The sequence below is a fragment of the Candoia aspera genome, chromosome 4 (assembly GCF_035149785.1).
Source record: "Candoia aspera isolate rCanAsp1 chromosome 4, rCanAsp1.hap2, whole genome shotgun sequence".
Lineage (NCBI taxonomy): Eukaryota > Metazoa > Chordata > Lepidosauria > Squamata > Boidae > Candoia > Candoia aspera.
The window spans coordinates 61,649,230-61,665,049 of NC_086156.1; the positions used below are offsets into that span (position 1 = coordinate 61,649,230).

Below are 15,820 nucleotides of genomic sequence, written 5' to 3' on the forward strand. Positions count from 1 at the left end.
TCAACTAGCCCCAGACGTGATGATGCAGCTAGCTCAAAGCCGAAAGGACGGCTAGCGGCCGACGGTGCTGGTGGTGAACGGCGAATCCGATGTTCTAAGGATCAACACACCATTGGAACCTGGAATGTAAGATCTATGAGCCAGGGCAAATTGGATGTGGTTATTGGTGAGATGTCAAGATTAAAGATAGACATTTTGGGCATCACTGAACTGAAATGGACTGGAATGGGCCACTTCACATCAAATGACCACCAGATCTACTACTGTGGACAAGAGGACCACAGAAGAAATGGAGATGTAATGAGTAAGGATGGCGAGCAGGGGGCTCTCACCCAGACTGTCAAGCGCATGCGTAGCACTGAGGAACTGTTCAGCCATTCAAAGAGACACAGATCGGGACCACCTTAACCTTTGGGGTTTATATGGCTGGGTTTTCCCACGCTTTCTCAGTTTGTTAGGATTCTTGTTAAGTACTACTAATAAATATTAGAGACCAAGTCCTCGCCTCAGTGTGTTTCCTGGTAATCAGGACATCAGCAGCCTTCATAATTAATAGTAAAGTGGCTAAAGCAGTGCTTGGATTCAATCCAAAAAACGATAGAATGATCTCAATTCGAATTCAGGGCAAGCCATCTAACATCACAGTGATCCAAATATACGCCCCAACCACAGATGCTGAAGAAGCTGAAGTAGAGCAGTTCTATGAGGATCTGCAGCACCTACTGGACAACACGCCTAAAAGAGATGTTATTTTCATCCCGGGAGACTGGAATGCTAAGGTGGGCAGTCAAATGACACCTGGAATTACAGGTAAGCATGGCCTGGGAGAACAAAACGAAGCAGGACATAGGCTGATAGAATGTTGCCAAGACAACTCACTCAGCATAACAAACACTCTCTTCCAACAACCTAAGAGATGGCTTTATACATGGACTTCCCCAGATGGACAACACTGAAATCAGATTGACTACATCCTTTGCAGCCAAAGGTGGCGGACATCTATACAGTCGGTAAAAACAAGACCTGGAGCTGACTGTAGTTCAGATCGCGAACTTCTTATTGCACAATTTAGGATCAGGCTAAAGAGATTAGGGAAGACCCACAGATCAGCTAGATATGAGCTCACTAATATTCCTAAGGAATATGCAGTGGAGGTGAAGAATAGATTTTAGGGACTGGACTTAGTAGATAGGGTCCCGGAAGAACTACGGACAGAAGTTCGCAACATTGTTCAGGAGGCGGCAACAAAATACATCCCAAAGAAAGAGAAAACCAAGAAGGCAAAATGGCTGTCTGCTGGGACACTAGAAGTAGCCCAAGAAAGAAGGCAAGCAAAAGGCAACAGTGACAGGGGGAGATATGCCCAATTAAATGCAAAATTCCAGAGGTTAGCCAGAAGAGATGAGGAATTATTTTTAAACAAACAATGCGTGGAAGTGGAAGAAGACAATAGAATAGGAAGGACAAGAGACCTCTTCCAGGAAATTAGAAACATTGGAGGTGAATTCCAGGCAAAAATGGGTATGATCAAAAACAAAGATGGCAAGGACCTAACAGAAGAAGAAGAGATTAAGAAAAGGTGGCAAGGATATACAGAAGACCTGTATAGGAAGGATAGCAATATCGGGGATAGCTTTGACGGTGTGGTCAGTGAGCTAGAGCCAGACATCCTGAAGAGTGAGGTTGAATGGGCCTTAAGAAGCATTGCTAATAACAAGGCAGCAGGAGATGACGGCATCCCAGCTGAACTGTTCAAAATCTTGCGAGATGATGCTGTCAAGGTAATGCAAGCTATATGCTAGCAAATTTGGAAAACACAAGAATGGCCATCAGACTGGAAAAAATCAACTTATATCCCCATACCAAAAACCGGAAACACTAAAGAATGTTCAAACTATCGAATGGTGGCACTCATTTCACATGCCAGTAAGGTAATGCTCAAGATCCTGCAAGGGAGACTTCAGCAATTCATGGAGCGAGAATTGCCAGATGTACAAGCTGGGTTTAGAAAAGGCAGAGGAACTAGGGACCAAATTGCCAATATCCGATGGACAATGGAAAAAACCAGGGAGTTTCAGAAAAACATCTATTTCTGTTTTATTGACTATTCTAAAGCCTTTGACTGTGTGGACCAGAACAAATTGTGGCAAGTTCTTAGTGGTATGGGGATACCACGTCATCTTGTCTGCCTCCTGAAGAATCTGTATAACGACCAAGTAGCAACAGTAAGAACAGACCACGGAACAACGGACTGGTTTAAGATTGGGAAAGGAGTACGGCAGGGCTGTATACTCTCACCCTACCTATTCAACTTGTACGCAGAACACATCATGCGACATGCTGGGCTTGAGGAATCCAAGGCTGGGGTTAAAATCGCTGGAAGAAACATTAACAATCTCAGATATGCAGATGATACCACTTTGATGGCTGAAAGCGAAGAGGAACTGAGGAGCCTTATGATGAAGGTGAAAGAAGAAAGTGCAAAAGCTGGCTTGCAGCTAAACCTCAAAAAAACCAAGATTATGGCAACCAGCTTGATTGATAACTGGCAAATAGAGGGAGAAAATGTAGAAGCAGTGAAAGACTTTGTATTTCTAGGTGCGAAGATTACTGCAGATGCTGACTGCGGTCAGGAAATCAGAAGACGCTTAATCCTTGGGGGAAGAGCAATGACAAATCTCAATAAAATAGTTAAGAGCAGAGACATCGCACTGACAACAAAGGTCCGCATAGTTAAAGCAATGGTGTTCCCCGTAGTAACATATGGCTGCGAGAGCTGGACCATAAGGAAGGCTGAGAGAAGGAAGGTCGATGCTTTGGAACTGTGGTGTTGGAGGAAAATTCTGAGAGTGCCTCGGACTGCAAGAAGACCAAACCAGTCCATCCTCCAGGAAATAAAGCCAGACTGCTCACTTGAGGGAATGATATTAAAGGCAAAACTGAAATACTTTGGCCACATAATGAGAAGACAGGACACCCTGAGAAGATGCTGATGCTAGGGAGAGTGGAAGGCAAAAGGAAGAGGGACCGACCAAGGGCAAGGTGGATGGATGATATTCTAGAGGTGACGGACTCGTCCCTGGGGGAGCTGGGGGTATTGACAACCAACAGGAAGCTCTGGCGTGGGCTGGTCCATGAAGGCACGAAGAGTCGGAAGCGACTAAACGAATAAACAACAACTATGTTAAAACTCATTTTCAGTAAGCGCTATAAATTAATTTTGGGCACCATGTTGTGAATTGCTTAATTTGAGCCAGTTTGGTCTAGTGGCTAAGGCTCCAGACTAGAAACCAGGAAACTGAGAATTCTAGTCCTGCCTTAGGCATGAGTAAGGCTGGGTGACCTTGGGCCAGTCCCTCTCTCTCAGCCCAACTCGTCTCACACGGTTGCTGCTGTAGGGAAAATAGGAAGAGGAAGGTGTATTTGGTATGTTCGCCGCCTTGAGTTATTTATAAAAATAATAAAGGTGGGATATAAATACATACATACGTACATACATACATACATACCAAAAATTAAGAGAAACTAAATTACTGAAATTCTTTACAATAAGGTAAAATTCACTAACCCAGTGTTAAGTTGTGCAAGTTAACTAAACTTACATTGGGAAAAAAAATCCCAGGTTTAAAACACTTAAGAAACTGCTTGAGCGTGTCTGACAAGGTCAGAAAAGTGATCTTAAGGATTTTTGCCTGCAACCTGCAGTATTAATGCATGGCTGACCCAGGTATACCCAGTGTCATCGCTAGCACAAAGACCTGGCAAGAGAGGAAACTTCCTGAAATTCATGTTTCCCTGGGCTACCTCCCACTCATCTAAACGTCCCACAAACCACACAAAAGGCTTTTTAGAAAAACCTAAAACCCTTTAAATGTAGTATAAATAGATTGGTGAAACACACCATGCAAAAATCCATTATAAAATGGATGAAGAGGACAGCAGGGACTGTGGCTCTGTTTCTGGCAGAGATTAATACTATTTATTGAAACAGTAATTACAAAAAACATACCAAATTTCGAAGTGCACATTCTGATTGCAATTTTAAAAGATGTAGAATTCTGCAGTTAGACGTGCCATTTGAAACAAGGTGTTGTGTAATGTAAATCTGTCCAGAGCAAGGCCTTATATGTGGGGAGTATTTGGGGAGAGGATATCAGGAAGCAATGATGTGCTGGAGCTGGCTCGTACTGATTCGCAAGAGCCGATCATTAAACTTTCAGCAATGTTGAAAACCAGTTGTTAAACAAAGCCATTATTCCAAATGAATAATGCCACACATACCCACTGATATACTGTACCCATCTCAACCATCCTCCTTCAGGGCTTGTCAAGGGCAAATAGAAAGTGAAATGGGGAAGGAAGAAAGTAAGAGGAGGTGTGCACATGCGGAGAAGAACATGTAACACCACACGTGCCCGTTATATTGACACTGAAGCTCAGAAAAAGAAGGGAGCAGTCTTGATGACAGGCAAGGCTTTCATTGTTGATTGATCATCAAGTCTTCTCAACCCTCTGTGATTCACCCATACCTTGCACATGCTAGGCTGACTTCAGGTTAGTGTCTTTCTCTCTTCTATGGTTAGAATGGCTGTTTGCATGTAGGAGGTAATTTTAAAGTCACTCTTGAACATTGTGTGGAGTCTTAGTTGGGTGGCTTTTGTCTGACTGCCAGTTTTTGAGAATTTTGCTTAGCTTTCCAACCTGGCATATTTTCTTGCATTTCTCGGCAATTTTCAGGCTGCTTGACTAGAATTAATACTGAAATCAGCACATGGAGATTCGCAAAATACTGCACATTGAGGTTTGTATACCAAGGATTATAAATGGAAATGAGGGTAAGTCAAATGACATTAAATTTTTATTTAAATATTTCTGTATTATAAATATACAAATATATAATTGTATAATATACAAATAAATCATACTGTATATGGGATTTACAGTAAAGGGTATTCTACATTTTTATTATTATTCGTAAACTTTATGATAAATGTATCTACATATGTGTATGTGTACATTCACACACACTTCCCAACCCCCCAAGAGACGATTGTTAAACATTTACCAGGACACCACTGCCTGGGAGTAGGTTCACTGAACTGCCTATTGGTAAAAGTATTTTGTGATTAGCTACACCCTCTATCTTGTGGGAGTCCCATAACATATTTTCAGAATTCTAAAGGAACCCTCTTTCTCCAAAAGGCTGGGAACCCCCAGCTTAAAACTGCATTTGTTGTCCCATTTCTCAGTTAATTTAGGCTTTCCATTTTTCACACTTAACTACTTTCTGCAGAGCATCCTTAATTTATTAAGAACTCACTTCAAGCTGGTGAACTTCAGCAGTGATCAAAAAATTATTATGTACATTCTTTTGGCAGATATTTAGAGTTATATGCCCACCCAGTGACTCTATTTAGAGGTCTAGAATAAAGGTTCAGCATGACTTATTTTGGGAAGGACCAAAAGCCTTTTAAATTTTTGTATTTTCCAGATCAGTAGTTAGTGGAAGGAGATCTATTTGAATATTTCTGGCAGAAAGACAGGCCATGTTCTGCAAAACACTGGTGTATTTTATGCTTTGTATTTCATTTTCCATTCTATTTAGGCACAACATGCTGCCAACAAGCAACAAATACTCACTCATTGATTCTCAATGTCTTAAAAAAAGGGAACTCATCAATTAACAACAATTAAAAAGAACTAGACATGGCATACAGTAATGTACACCCTCTTTGAATTCTATGGTTTTATGCATCAGGACATAATAAAAATCATCTGGTCCTTAGCAGGTCTTAAAATTAGGTAAAGGCAACCTCAGATGAACAACAACACATGACATATTACACCGTGTCATTATTTATTTTACAAAAATAAGGCCAAAATGGAGAAGCCATGTGTGAAATAGTAAGTACACCCTATGATTCAATAGCTTGTAGAACCACCTTTAGCAACAATAACTTTGAAGGAATTGTTTTCTGTATGACTATCAGTCTCTCACATAGTTGTGGAGGAATTTTGGCCCACTCTTCTTTACAACATTGCTTCAGTTCAATGAGGTTTGTGGGCATTTGTTTATCGTCCCTCTTAAGGTCTGTGTGAAGCCATGTGTGAAAAAGTAAGCACACCCTTACTGCTTCCATAGGTATTAAGAGGCTAAGTAGCAGCCAGGTGCTGCTAATCAAATGCACTTGATCAAATGCCCTTGATCATCAGCAAGTGTGACCACCTCTATAAAAGCGATGCTGGTCTCGAGCATTCAGGTGTTGTTAACACAATTCCAAAGAGTAAATGATCTTAGAGAAGCAATTGTTGCTGCCCATCAATCTGGGAAGAGTTATAAGGCCATTTCCAAACAATTTAAAATCCATCATTCTACAGTGAGGACACTTATTCACAAATGGAAAACATTCAAGACAGTTGCCAATCTTCCCAGGAGTAGACATCCCAGCAAATTCACCCCAAGGGCAGACTGTGCAATGCTCAGAGAAATTGCAAAAAACCCAGGAGTTACATCTCAGGCTCTGCAGGCCTCAGTTAGCATGTTAAATGTTAAAGTTCATGACAGTACAATTAGAAAAAGAATGTACAAGTATGTTTTGTTTGGAAGGGTTGCCAGGAGAAAGCCTCTTCTCTCTAAAAAGAACATGGCAGCATGGCTTAGGTTTGCAAAGTTGCATCTGAACAAATCGCAAGACTTCTGGAACAATGTCCTTTGGACAGACGAGACCAAAGTGGAGATGTTTGGCCATAATGCACAGCACCACGTTTGGCGAAAACCAAACAGCATTATCAGAACAAACATCCCATACCAACTGTCAAGCACAGTGGTGGAGGGGTGATGATTTAGGCTTGTTTTGCAGCCACAGGACCTGGGCACCTTGCAGTCATTGAGTTGACCATGAACTCCTCTGTATACCAAAGTATTCTAGAGTCAAATGTGAGGCCATCTGTCCAACAGCCTAAGCTTGGCTGAAATTGGATCATGCAACAGGACAGTGATCCCAAGCACACCAGCAAATCTGCAATGGAATGGCTGAAAAAGAAAAGAATCAAGGTGTTGCAATGACTCAGTCAAAGTCCAGACCTCAAACTGATTGAAATGCTGTGGCGGGACCTTAAGAGGTCCCATAAGACCTTAAGAGGGACGATAAACAAATGCCCACAAACCTCATTGAACTGAAGCAATGTTGTAAAGAAGAGTGGGCCAAAATTCCTCCACAACTATGTGAGAGACTGATAGTCATACAGAAAACAATTCCTTCAAAGTTATTGTTGCTAAAGGTGGTTCTACAAGCTATTGAATCATAGGGTGTACTTACTATTTCACACATGGCTTCTCCATTTTGGCCTTATTTTTGTAAAATAAATAATGACACGGTGTAATATGTCATGTGTTGTTGTTCATCTGAGGTTGTATTTACTTAATTTTAAGACTTCCTACGGACCAGATGATTTTTATTATGTCCTGATATGTAAAACCATAGAACTCAAAGAGGGTGTACTTACTTTTTCCCACAAATGTATGTTTTCATGTAAGGGTGATAAGCTGTGCATTAATTAGATGGCTGAGTATACATAAACAACTGAATGTTAGGAAAGAATACTCCTAAGACACGCAAACTGTTACTGGATCACTGCAAGGCCTGCATGCTGGTAGGGCCTTTCTGCTTCAGTGATATGTGTAAGACCCATTTCTAAATCTTATCCAAGTCAGGTTGGTAAGGAGGTTGATAAGAGAATGATACAGAAATTGCAGTGGGGTCACAGCTGGACATAAAGATTAAGAGATCTGAAGTATCTCTTCACCTAAGGTAGATTACATCAAACAGAATAATACAGAGCGTTAGCCAGTAGTCCACTACTGATGATAATACTGTCAGTGACTGGCCACTTGAGCTTTCACTCAAACACAACTCATAAGTAAATGCCTATAAATCTATTTATTAAAACAAAGCGTCCAGTACAAAATGAAAGTTGTGAATGGTGCTTCCCGCACAATCTAGGGTTTAAAATGAGCAAGCTTCTAATCCCCCCCCCCACTACCCCTATAAGTATGCGCCCCTCCTTCCCTGTACCAGCAGATGGCCAGAAAGGTTCTTCTTCGATGACTTTGGAGCAAGGAGTATCTAGCCCAAACAAAATGATTCACACTCCAGTCCAGCTCCTCCTCCCACCTGGAGACTCACCGCTTGACACAGGTTGCTCGAAGATGGATGCGAATCCGATAAGATGTTCTGGGAAGGTTTGATCGGGAAGCGTGACAAATACATTCCAAAACAACACAGGGTAAGAAATTCTGGCATAGATTACTGATGAATCCAGAACTGTGGCCTAAAATTCTCAGTTCTTTGTGCTACTTTATTCAGATGATGATGGCAATCATGATGATGAAGATGATTAGCCCAAATCAATCTACTACATGATGAAGACCTTTTAATGGGTTGTAATCCACCATAATGGTCCAGTGCAATTTGACAGAGAGATGTTTTTTGATTTCCCAGTTTAGGGCTGAGAGAAAGTGACTGGCCCATAGACAGCCAACTAGCTCCATACCTAAAGAACAGCATCTTAACCACTACACCATTTTAGTGCGGACACATATAAATTTATAGAAAAGATTCTAAAACTTTGAAAGCTAATTACTTCTTTATTAGTCTATGCCCAAGGCTGAGGGGGAACTTTAACTATAGAAAAGCAATTCAGACATTTTCTTAATCCTTTTTTTTTCCTGCTAGGCAATCTGTCAGTGGCAAACTGTGACAAATGTTTTAGAGCTTTATCTTGGGGAATCACAAGACCTGTCCTTTCTTTTGATGCTAATCTGCTGTTAGCGTATTGCTTTGCAATAAAGGGCTGTTCCCAGTTGGAATCCAAAAAACATCAGCCAAAGCAAAGAAATGAAGGCTGCCATGCAATGATACTCAATGACCCAGGAAAGCTTCAAATACTAAAGCTTTCTAAATGGATTGTGGAAGAGGTGCAGAAATTATTAGATAATTGCTTGATTTGGAGTTTCACAGATTGGCAAGAGAGTGATTCTCAGCTAAAGGCAATCAAATGTTCAGGAAGGAGAATAAAAATATATTAGTGACCATATTGTACCATTGGCACAGTCAGCTAGTGCTGTATGACAATCTACTCTATTGTATTTCATGAAACTACTTCAAATCCATTTCATATTACCTAATTTAATTCATTCCATATAACACTGTGGGAGTTTTAGAAATCCTGACAACGTATTTCTCTTTTCTTCATGTACATTAATTTCCTTTTAACATACAACCTAAGAAAGTGATGTGCTGAACCCAAAAGCCAGCCCCAGGAGTGTACAGTACAAAAAGTTTCAAATTCAGGCTTAAAACTGATTTGTTCTGAACACTGAAAGTTTCAAGCCTAAACCTGGATTGTTTCAAGTTCAAAACTTTTGAGTAAAGACAGAACTGCTCTGAACTAGAAGTATGGGACATTTCAAGTACAAAATATTTTGGACCCCTCTGGTTTACCACTTCCCTCAGCACGATGCCAACTGGAAAACGTTGTAATATTTAAAATATTATGCTATTGTGTTGTGTTGCTGGGTTTTTTTTCCTTATATGCCAAATAAATATGCCTATATCATATGTCTCTTACCTCCTTGGTGACTTAATGAGATGCGACTTGATTGTTCTTGGAATCCAGGTTCCACTAGATCTCGTCGTGTATGTGCCGATGTCTGATCAACAGTGTCCTAGAAGTAAACATCAAAAAAGAAAAATATTACTGATAATTGCCATGAATAATCTTTTTGTTTTCCAATGTTTAATGAGAAATGCAATCTTCAACAGAAATAAAGCAGTAAGGAAACAATGATTGTATTCTAAATTGAAAATAGAGTTACCACAGTATTCAGAAGTTGAAAATGAATTGTTGCCTTATAGAATTTTCCTCGATTTCAGGAGAAAAAAAAACAATTTGAAACAAGGCAGTCACAGGTTTTATTCTTGATCAGGTAACTGCAATTAAAACAATTTCCTTTTATTGATTTTCAGAGGAGCAAAGCTGTCTAGTGAGACCTGGTAACTAAATCCCAGCAAAGCAAGACCATGCAAAGACTCTATCACTCTATCTATCTATCTATCTATCTATCTATCTATCTATCTATCTAATTTGTCACCACCCATCTCCTCTGACCGGAGGGACTCTGGGATGTTTACAATATAGAATAAATATACAATAAAAATTCGAGTAAATATACGATAAAATTCCAATAAAATCCCATTAAAACTAAAACAATTTCTTAAATACCCCAGTTCATAAAATCCAGATGGCTATGATCTCTTCAATCATTATGTAGGAGGAGCACTTTAAGGCACTAGCCAACCCCAAGTATGTCGATTCTCCTCCCTGTCCCAAGCCTGGTGGCAGAGCCAGGTCTTCAACTTCCTCTGGAAAGCTAGGAGCGATGGGGCTAATCTCACCTCCGCGGGCAAGATGTTCCAATGGGTGGGTGCTACTGCCGAGAAGGCCTGCCTCCTGGACCCCACCAGATGGAATTCTCTTATTGACCGCAGCATGCCCTCTCTGCATGAGCGGATGGGACAGGCTGATGATACAGGGAAGAGGCGGTCCCTCAGGTAACCCGGTCCCATGCCATGTAGGGCTTTAAAGGTGATAACCAACACCCTGAATTGGACCCGGAAGCAAACTGGTATCCAGTGCAGCTCACATAGCAAAGGTGTTATGTGTGCCCTTCTAGGGACACCAAAAATAGCCCACGGGGCCGCATTCTGGACCAGCTGAAGCTTCCAGATACTCTTCAAGGGTAGCCCCATGTAGAGCGCATTGCAGTAGTCTATATGGGAGATAACAAGGGCAAGAGTGACCGTCCGAAGGGCTTCCCGATCCAGGAAAGGGCATAACTGGTGCACAACACAAAGCTGTGCAAAGGCCCTTCTGGCCATGGCTGCCACCTGCTCTTTGAGCAGGAGCCGCGAGTCCATGAGGACCCCCAGATTACACACCAGGTCTGCCTAGGGCAGTGCAACCCCATCCAGAACTAAAGATGACAAAGTCCCAGATACGGAGGAACCCTTAACCCACAGCCGCTCCATCTTAGCAGGGTTCAGCCAAAGCCTGTTGTTCCCCATCCAGACCCCTACAGCCCCCAGGCACCAAGAGAGGGCAGTCACAGCATCACTTACCTCACCCGGGATGGAGATATACAACTGAGTATCATCGGCATACTGATGATACCTCATCCCGTGGTGACGGATGATCTCGCCCAGCGGTTTCATGTAGATGTCAAATAGGAGAGGAGAGAGGACCGAACCCTGCGGCACCCCACAAAGGAGAGGTCGAGGGTCGGATCTCTCCCCCCCATCACCACTGACTGGGACCGGCCCTGGAGGAAGGAGGTGAACCAGCGAAAAACTATGCAGCCCACCCCCAATTCCCTGAGCCAACCCAAAAGGATACCATGGTCGATGGTATCAAAAGCCGCTGAGAGGTCAAGAAAAGCAAGGATGGATGCACTACCCCCATCCTGCTCCCGCCAGAGATCATCCATAAGTGCGACCAATGCTGTTTCTGTCCCATATCCAGGCCTGAAACCTGACTGAAAGGGGTCTAGATAATCCGTTTCCTCCAGAATCCTCTGGAGTTGTAATGCCACCACTTTCTCAACCACCTTCCCCAAAAAGGGGAGGTGGGAGACTGGACGAAAATTATCCAGTAGAGTAGGGTCCAACAATGGTTTCTTGAGGAGGGGTTGTACCAGTGACTCCTTAAAGGCAGCTGGAAACACCCCCTCCCTCAAGGATGTATTGACCATTGCCTGGACCAGCCACATGTCACCTCCCGAGCTGCTTTCACCAGCCAGGAGGGACATGGATCTAATTGGCAAGTGGTGGTGTTTACTGTCTGGAGTATCCTGTCCACTTCCTCGGGTCCAACAGGATCAAACTGTTCCCAGATAACATGGTAAGTACACTCCCTTGGTATCTCCACAGACCCTGCCTCACGCTTGGAATCTAACGTGGAGCGGATCCAAGCAATTTTGTCTTGCAGTTGTTTGGAAAATTCCTCTGCATGGCCCTGTAGGTGGGTCACTGCACCCACCTTCCCCAAAAGGGATTGAGTGATTTTAAATAGGGCCGTTGGGCGGCATTCTGCAGACGCAATAAGAGCAGAGAAGTATTGACGCATCGTCGCTCTTATCGCCACCAGGTAGGCCTTAATAGCGGCTCTAACCAGTGTTCGGTCAGATTCGGTCTTTGTCTTCCTCCAGCGGCGCTCTAGACATCACTTAATCCTCTTCAAAACCCTCAGCTCCTCTGTAAACCACACGGAACATCGAGTATGAGGCAAGAGAGGTCGCACAGGGGTGATCCTGTCCAAGGCCCCAGCCGCCTCCCTATTCCAGGAGGTGGCCAGGGCCTCCACTGGACCATGCAGCAGATCCCCAGGTATAACCCCCAGCTCCCTCTGAAACCCTGCTGGGTCCATCAGTCGCTGGGGGCGGACCAATCGAATGGGTCCTGCCTCTCTGTGGAGGGTGGCGGCATAAGAGAATCTCAAGGCCACCAGGGCATGATCTGACCATGACAATGGGGATAGCTGTAACTCTCCCCTCAGGTCACATTGCCACTGCTCTGACAAGAAAACTAAATCCGGGGTGAGGCTACTGTCTCAAGTTGGGTCGCGAATAATCTGAGTCAGGCCCATGGCTGCCATGGTAGCCATGAATTCCCGAGCTCCCTCAGAGGCCCGCCCCAGGGAAGGCAGATTGAAGTCCCCCAGAACCATAAGCCTGGGGAACTCCACTGCCAACCCTGAGACGGCCTCCAGCAGCTCAGGCAGGGAGGTTGCCACGGAGCAGGGAGGCTGGTACAGCAGCAACACTCCCAACTGCTCTCGTGCACCCAACTTGAAAAACAGGGTCTCACACCCGGCCACTTGTGGAGCAGGGCCCCTGAAGGCCACCAGAGACTCCTGGATGACAACTGCCACCCCTCCCCCCTGCCCTGGAGTCTCGGCTGGTGCCATGCCATGCCATAAACCCGGCTGGGCACATTTCCAAAAGGGGCACCTCCCCTTCGGGGCCCAGCCAGGTTTCAGTAATACATGCCAGGTCTGCCCCCTCTTCAGTGATCAAGTCACTTATGAGGGGGGCTTTGTTGTTAACAGACCCGGCGTTAAGTAGCAACAGCCGAAGACCAGGACCCCTATGGGTCTGCTGTTCAGGGCCTGGGTCTGAGCACAGAGGGCCGGAACATGCCACCAGTAAAAAACACCTGGGGCATCTTCCCCGAAGATGGCCCGCCCTCCGGCTCCCGCCTTAACATCCCCTACCCGTCCCCACCTCAATAGTATGGCCCGCCCTGCGGCCCCCAGAGACTCCAAATCCACCTAGCCCCATTCCAGCACTTCCGGAGTCTCCCGCTTGGAGTAGAGGACCCTCCATCCACTCATGCACCCTCACACATACACAGTTACCCACAGGGCAACAGCAAGCCCTCTGGCATACCAGCTCGCGCTCTCGGCGCCATCTGGGCCCAGCCATCACCCACTCATTCATTCTTCAATCACACTGCTCCTTGTTCGGCCTCTCTCACTGGTCGGCCAGGGGCATCTCATTCGCTCCCCCCCACCTCCTGCCTTTCACTCAGGAGGTGAGTGCTCTCCCACACCGTCAGACACTTCCTGACTCCCCCCCTCGTCTCTCACCCCAGGAGGGAGTCCTCATTCACGCTGGAGGGGCCCCAACAGCTCTCCACTGCTTCCAGGCAGGTAGGGAGGGGATGGCCCAGATCTCCTTGCCCAGCTCCCTCCACATCCTCGGGCCTACAATGCCAAGGCCTATACCCCTAGGTCTATCCCGGGTTCTCCCTGGTCGGCCAGTCAGTTCGCTCTCTAGCTGGTAGTCGACCTGCTCCACCAAACCAGGCCTCCAGGCTCGTTCCGCCGGCTTGCTGCACTGCTGGGCTGCTGCTCCGCTCACCCGCTCTGCCAGGCTGGACCTCCAAGGTGGGTCTGCAGGTCTGTCTCGCCACTGGTCTGCTGAGCCGCCAAACTGCACCGCTGGGCTGGCCCTCCAAAGTCAGGCCATCATGCCACTGAGCCGTCTGTCTGCTGCGCCACCAAACCGCCCCACCAGGCTGGTCCACCGAGGCCAGTCAGCTGGCCAGCAACGCCGCCAATTCACCGCACCATCAGACCACTCCCCTGTGCCTCCAGGCCACCAGGCCACCACAAGCCACCATCCAGCGTCCCCAGGGGTCACCCCAACACTCCTCATGCCACTCAAGCCTCCCCCGAGTCCCATATGCCACCAAACTGCTGCGCCAAGCTGTCGGGGCTCACCCAGGTCCGCTGCCCCTCGCCGTTCCATCCAGGATGCTCCATCCATCCCCGACCCATCAGGTATGAGGGCCGGAGAGTCTAGAAGTCCCCTCCAAAGCCCCCGATCAGATGAAACCCAGGAGTCTTCCCCTTACAGCAGCAGTCAGCATCGGCTTCTGCTCCTGGTCGCCATCTTGGATTTAACACTTAATATGCAACAAACTTCACCTCACTTCAGCCTAATTATACAAATATTACATTTGACCTCAGCACATAAAACCTATAAACATTCATAACTATTATATATAATTTTTATTAAAGGAATGTTTAAAAGAATAAAAACAATACAAATTTTGAAAGAGGAAAGGAAAGGAAAGTAATAAGTAAGTGGGAAAAATGGTACAAAAAAAGCAATAGAGAAAGAAAAAGAGAGGAAAAGTATAAAGCAGCAGCTTCCAATCTTCTTAACAGCAGTTACAAGTACATTTATATTTTACTCTCTCTCTAAGGTTCCATTCATAACTGCATAAAACTCCACCCAATATAATGTATGCATGTTCTATTTCAACGTTTAATATATACATTTTAGGTAACAGACAATTTACAGTCAGCTGGTCGAATAGGATATCTGCAGTAGTACACTGGAGCAGGACCTTAATTTGACCTTGGTAGGTCATGAGACATGATTAAGAAAAATAGGCTCATTCAATATCAGTTCAATTATGTGTTACTTATTTAAAGACTCAGAACGTGCACTCTTATTATTTAAAAAAAATCAGAATCACAGGGGTGAAACAATATGTACGAGATATACAGAATACACAAGACCAACGTTATCCTATTCCTAGCAGAACATACAGTGCATTCGGAAAGTATTCAGACCCCCTTCACTTTTTCCAATTTTGTTATGTTGCAGCCCGATTCTACAATCGTTGGAATTCATTTTTTTTCTCATTAATTTACACTCAGTACCCCATAATGACAAAGTGAAAACAGAATTTTAGAAATGTCTGTAAATTTATTAAAAAGGAAAAACTGAAATATCACATGTACATAAGTATTCAGACCCTTTACTCAGTACTTTGTTGAAGCACCTTTGGCAGCAATTACAGCCTTGAGTCTTTTTTGGTATGATGCAACAAGCTTTGCACACCTGGATTGGGGGATTTTCTGCCATTCTTCTTTGCAAATCCTCTCAAGCTCAATCAGGTTGGATGGGGACCGTCGATGGACACCCATTTTCAGGTCTCCAGAGATGTTCAATAGGGTTCAAGTCAAGTTAGGACATTCACAGAGTTGTCCCTAAGCCATTCCTGTGTTGTCTTGGCTGTGTGCTTAGGATCGTTGTCATGTTGGAAGGTGAACCTTCAGCCCAGTCTGAGGTCCTGAGCACTGTGGAACAGGTTTTCATTGAGGATATCTCTGTACTTTGCTCCATTCAGCTTTCCCTCAACCCCGACCAGTCTCGCAGTCCCTGCTGCTGAAAAACACCCCCACAGCA

The 15,820-nt window shown here is 44.6% G+C and overlaps 1 protein-coding gene across 2 annotated transcripts in view; it reads right to left on the bottom strand.

Annotated features, from left to right (window-relative positions):
- GRB10 (growth factor receptor bound protein 10) overlaps window positions 1–15,820 on the bottom strand; it is a 113,389-nt gene that overhangs the window by 44,001 nt on the left and 53,568 nt on the right. For both annotated transcript variants that reach the window (XM_063304243.1, XM_063304244.1), the window contains exon 3: window positions 9,631–9,727. In XM_063304243.1, coding sequence (XP_063160313.1) covers window positions 9,631–9,727 — 97 coding nt within the window. The remainder of the gene's footprint in view (window positions 1–9,630; window positions 9,728–15,820) is intronic.